Source organism: Pterocles gutturalis, unplaced genomic scaffold (genome assembly GCF_000699245.1).
Source record: "Pterocles gutturalis isolate BGI_N339 unplaced genomic scaffold, ASM69924v1 scaffold17400, whole genome shotgun sequence".
In the NCBI taxonomy this organism is placed as follows: Eukaryota; Metazoa; Chordata; class Aves; order Pterocliformes; family Pteroclidae; genus Pterocles; species Pterocles gutturalis.
The window spans coordinates 1-5,581 of record NW_010141163.1 but is presented as its reverse complement, the minus strand read 5'-3'; the positions used below and the strand labels follow the sequence as shown (position 1 = coordinate 5,581).

At 46.6% G+C, this 5,581-nt stretch overlaps 1 protein-coding gene across 1 annotated transcript; it reads right to left on the bottom strand.

Annotated features, from left to right (window-relative positions):
* Positions 1 to 902: 902 nt before the first annotated feature.
* A4GALT (alpha 1,4-galactosyltransferase) lies at positions 903 to 2,012 on the bottom strand. Its single transcript, XM_010083941.1, has one exon. The coding sequence runs from the start codon at positions 1,995 to 1,997 to the stop codon at positions 903 to 905; it is 1,095 nt and encodes a 364-aa protein (XP_010082243.1). The 5' UTR covers positions 1,998 to 2,012.
* Between the last annotated feature and the right edge of the window lie 3,569 nt (positions 2,013 to 5,581).

The following is a 5,581-nucleotide window of genomic DNA, read 5'->3' as shown; positions in this document are numbered from 1 at the left end:
CCTTCCTTTAGCATCTGTCCAAGTGCTGATAGATCTGGTGCATCTTAGACACAGTTATGGACATTTGGTCACAGGGACAAACTTGGTGTAAAAGACAGTTCAGCTCTTCCTCTGTCAGGTGCAATTTCTGGTATGATTTGGATGAGCTCTCCTGCTCGTCACAGGGTGTAATTTGCCACTACTATAAAATGAAACATTGCTGCACAAGAGCTCCTTCTAAATGATGAGCTGGCCTCAGATCCTCGTGTTAATTTGCACCAAATTTCCACATCTTTAGGTCTACGACATCAGAGACTGAGCTCCCTGCTCAAACCAGACATGAGAGAGTCTCCTTCATCAAAGGCTTCAGAAGAGAAGGGACTGAAAAGAAAAAGAAGTTGCTTTAGCCCTTTCTTTCTTCTCTGTTTTCCTCTACATTTTTTCTCAGGACACCTCCTCTAGCACAACCTTAACTCCCTCTTCAGTTCCTATTCTTTGCTTTACCATCCTTTCATTGCTTTGAGGCCTGCACTTCAGAAGTCCTGAGAACTGAGTGATGAGTTATGCATTTCTACAAAGGTCTCTTCCAGGTTTACAGCCCTAGAAAGGGGGCCTTACTCCTCTGAAAGGCTAATGGAGGCTGCCACAAGTGGCCCAGCACTTGCTCCCCTCCTGAGATTTCTCTACCTCACCAAGCTAACCAGAAGAAAGGTCCTGCAGAGAAACAAAATGTTGCTGGTAGGCAGTTGAAGTCAAGACAAAGAGCTGCACAGACATTGTCTGAAGCTCCAGGCTCCACCTACACCCCACAAATGGCTTTTATCCTCAACTCCCACCACCTCACTTCAAAAGAAGGTTAATTTGTGATGGAACAGCTGGAAAGTTGTGGGCTCCCGGGCAACATGTCTTAGCTGACCTTTCAGTCACTGCCATTCATAATTCTTCTTCATGATATTGTATGTGGCAGGGCAGAAGTGAGAATGCAGCTGAGCCAGCAAAGCCTGGGATGTGATCTCCAGCCTTGTCCCTTGGGTCTTCTTGTTCCATACATGCACTGCATAGGTGTTATTAAAGAGGCGGTGAAGCTCTGAGGAGCTGACCGCTTCAAAGTATTTCTTCCAGTCCTGCCACCGAATGGGATAAAAAGCCTCACGGGGCAGTGCACTCACTCCTTTGCAGCTTGTACTGCTCCGAAGACTCCTGATGGAGCACCACTTCTTGAAGACACGCGTTAGGAGCTGTGGACCCTGGTGCCCCCAGATCCAGCTGTTGTAGTTCTCCACAAAGTCCTTCATGCAAAGCTCAATGAACTTGTGTTTGGGCTTAAAGGACAGAAAGGCCCCGTTCAGCACATACTTGGACTGCGTACCAAGCACGTTGGTGAGGTTCTTTAAGTTCTTAAGCACAATGAAGTCTGTGTCCAGGTAGATGCCACCAAATTTCCACATGATGGCAATTCTGCAGGCATCAGACAGGATGGGTAAGAAATAAGGCTCCCAGCGCTGTTGAGCCTCCAAGTACCATTTTGCCAGAGGTGTTCCAGAGAAAAGCTCCAACAAGTCCAGGGGCCGGACTTCCACATTGGGGAAGCAGCTCAGCAATGAGAAGCCCCAGTGGTGGGGTAATGAGGCATTACCATTTGCCAAGCCTTTCATAAGCACCACAACCCTTGTCCCAGGGTGTGTCCTGGCTGCTGACTCCACAGAGCACATGAACAGGTAACCTGGATTAGTTCGCTCCGAGGTCTCCACAAAATACACATCCCCTGGGGAAGGAGAGGGCCCAACAGCAATGGCATGAGGAGGAGAAGGCACAGAGTGAGCACAGTGGATTTCAACAGGCAAACTGTATACGTGGCCCCGGCCCTTAGGGTCCTCCGTGATTCTCCAGTACAACATGATGGAGGCAAGGGACGTGACCTTAAAGGCGAGGATGAAGAGAGCCCTGAGCTTGTGGCTCAGCACCGCCCTGGTCAGTTTTAGCAGGCAGCTGGGCATCCTGGGCAGTCTTCCTCCCATCAGAGCCTGCTCTCCCAAGACAACTGTCGTGATCTGAAGGGGAGGAAAGAAGAAAAAGACATTGACAGGGAAGGCATCAGGACCACGAGCATCAGGACAGTACAATGGCAGAGCCACATGCTTAACTCTCTTTTGTGCCGGCATGCTTGAATGATGCCTTTAGGTCATCTTTAAAAAAGCATCGTGGCTTCTGCATGCTGCCACAGTGTCCGCAGGCCCCATCAGAAACCACAGCCCGCGTTCAGGTTGTGAGGTTATGTCACAAAGCTCACTTGCACGCCCACAGAAAGCTCAGAGGGACAACAACAGGAGGGGGAGCCGAAATATACCCTGCTGAGCTACTCCCAGGTCCGTCACAGGGGCCATCAGACCATCAAAGGCCCGTCTAGGAGCACAGGAGCACAACGGCAGGCAGAATCCTGGATCAAGGACTCCAGAGGAATCAGCACCTCTCTTGGTCTCTCCCAGGGCTGTCCCAGTACCCAAGTGTGAAACTCACCACCAGTCACCAGAAGCAGCTCTCCAGGTCACCTTTCAGACTAAGGGGGTCACTGCCTAAGGGTGGGACATATTATGGCGTGCAGGGGAAGAACTGTTTGGAATTGCACAGGACTTATTATGAGATATTTGGCAAAGGAACCAAAGGCAGGGCAAAGGAGGAGTTTAGGTGATTTTGACAGGAACAAGAGTGGGAAAATAGAGGTGTAAAGGGATAACAAGGACTAGATGCAGGTAAACAGCTTGCTAGTCAGTATGCTTATCTGGCCATACCCGTGCCTGATCAGTGCAGTCTCTCCTGTCTTATTAAACTCCTTTATGACCCTTTCCTAGGTTCGACAGGAAGGTGTGGAGGGTGAGTGGGTCTCTAAGGGCCAGTTCTCAGTGTGACAGCACTTGTGTGTCTCTAAGAGCAAGAGGACAGAGGGGTCAGCCATGGGACATGGAAAAGTCCCGGCCAGCTCTGTGTGTTTGACGGTCTGTATTAGCAACTGGAGTAGGGCTGCGACCTTGAGGACTTGTATGTCCAGGTACCGGCAACTGGGGAGACTGGGATCCAGGGGCAGTTACTGGGATGAGTGTCTTAAGCCCAGCTGGTGGAGGGATCCACCTTGTACATGTCTATGTATATTCTCATGTGTGGACTTCCATCCTGTCCAGCCAGAGAGGGGAGCAGGATGAGGCTGTTGGTGCTGTCTATTCATGTGGGTGTGCTGAGTGTCTGCCTGTGATCTGTGTGGCTAGCCATGTATATGTACATACATATGTAATGTATATGTATGCTTTGTGTGTGTGTGTGCTTTCTGAATACATCTTTAGCCTCGCTACTGGCCAGACATGGAGCAGCAGCAGCAGGCTCACCTCTCTTGGGCTGTTGGATCGTTGGATCTGGTACGATACACTGTCCTCTGGTGTGTGTGTGTGCTTTCTGAATACATCTTTAGCCTCGCTACTGGCCAGACATGGAGCAGCAGCAGCATGCTCACCTCTCTTGGGCTGTTGGATCTGGTACGATACATTGTCCTCTGGCAAAGGTTACTCTCCTTCAAAAACAAAATATGGTCAAACCTCTCCCTTCATTTATCACAAACCAAGACGGATCTTCACTTCCCTGGATGCATACTGTGCTTGCCATTTGTAAGGAAATACAGCATTTATTCTATTCTATCTTCATCAGTCCGTTATTTTCAAATCAAACAGGTACAAGAATAATCCTACATACCAGGATTTTAGATTCTCTTTTGTCCTCCAGTTTGCTGCCTTATTAATGATCCTGACACCTGACAGTGAATGGGACAGCTGTTTCTGAGGTATTTCATTTTCCCAGTGGAGTACTGCCTGCTAGTCTTCCCCAAAACTGAGAACTCATCTAAAAACCCCAGTGCTGCCATCTGCTCCTGTCAAGAAGTCTCAGCTCTCAGAATAACAGAATGGTACTTGTTTCCTTTCCATTTATTCCTCAGTAACCATCCTGTGTCCCATATTTGCTACAAAGCTCCACAACATGATAGTGTTTACTATGTTTATACACACTGCACCTCTGTTCTTGACCGCACTCTTAATTTTCTATTTAAGCCCCTAGAATGATTGACCGCACTCTTAATTTTCTATTTAAGCCTCTAGAATGAAAGTACTAACACTTTCCTTCACTTAAAAAAAAAATAAAAATCTCTTCTTTCACCATTTAAAACTCCACTTTGTGAAAGAGGACCAAACATTACAACTACTAAGCTTTCAGTGCAGGAGTCATCTTTAAAGACACATTCTCCTCTTTTCCCACCTATTCTACTGGGGTGGTTTTATTTTCTCATTATCCAACTCTGATTTGATTGGTAATAAATTAAACTAATTTCCCCAAGTCTGTTTTGCCCATGACAGTAATTGGTGAGCGATCTCTCCTTGTCCCTATCTTGACCCATAAGCCTTTTGTTAGATTTTTCTTTCCCCTGTCCAGCTGAAGGGGGGAGTGATAGCAGCTTTGGTGGGCACCTGGCATCCAGCCAGAGTCAACCTACCACAGTCCTTTTTGGCACCCAACGTGGGGGTCTTAATAAAGAAAAAAAACAGTAAGGTTTCACAAGGAATATACTGTTTAAAGAAAAAAAAAAATTGTCTGAAAGATGTGTCTTCTCTGCTTTAATCCCCTTTTTTTTTTCCCTTGCAGTAAAAGTTTGCATAATTTAAAAGAAGTAAAATCAATACAATTCAACAGTAAAAACAGAAGGTGTGCAAGACAAACCAAAAATGTGCATTATGCAATAGAGGGCTTACATTACGTCTGCTACAGATAGCTACAGGACATCTGAACAACAGAACAGAATTTTCCATTTCAGATGAATCATTCTTCAGTTGAAAAAAAGAAAAACCTCTGCCGAGATTTTTCATCTCTCAGGTTTTTTCCTCCATTTAAACAAAAGCCATCCTTATAATCCTGTGATTTTTCAACACATCTTCAGTCTCTTAGAGAGACCACTTTAGAGTCTCTAACCTGTAGTCAATGACACATCATCTAGCTAGTATCACCAGGGACCGGCATGCCTGCGAATGGCCACATCACAGTGACCTGCCTGTCCCCTCCACACGCTCTGCTTTCCTTCAGACTCCAAAAGGGTAACACAAACTTTCTTTCCATGTAGTTGCAAGAAATGGCAAGACCCTGCCATCTCCACTCCCTCTGTTCTCTCCCTTTTTTCTCTATTGCTCCACTCGTGTTTGGAAGGAAGAAGAGCAAGGGGCTGAGAATTTTTTAACCACATTACACCTGAAGTACACAGTATAGTATAGTTACTGCTAGGCTAGTAGTACTGCACCAGCAAAGAGTCTGGGGGTGGGGGAAAAGAGATGGCTATGCAACTCCACCCTGTGGAAACAGTACATCAATAGCAAAAGTTTACACCAGCTCTGCTCCACAATGAGTCTTTTATACCCTGAATAAAAGAGTTTGCAAATAGAACAGCACCTATTCCATGGCTTTTGCCTACACAACTTGTTCAAAGATCACCACTCCTGAATGCCCCCAACTGGCTGGCCCTTCTTTAGAAAGCTGTACTTGGGAAAATGCTGAAGCGCTGACACAGCAATACAGG

Coding starts and splice junctions, on each gene's coding strand:
- A4GALT (XM_010083941.1), bottom strand. CDS start 1,997: ATGGGAGGAAGACTGCCCAGGATGCCCAGCTGCCTGCTAAAACTGACC.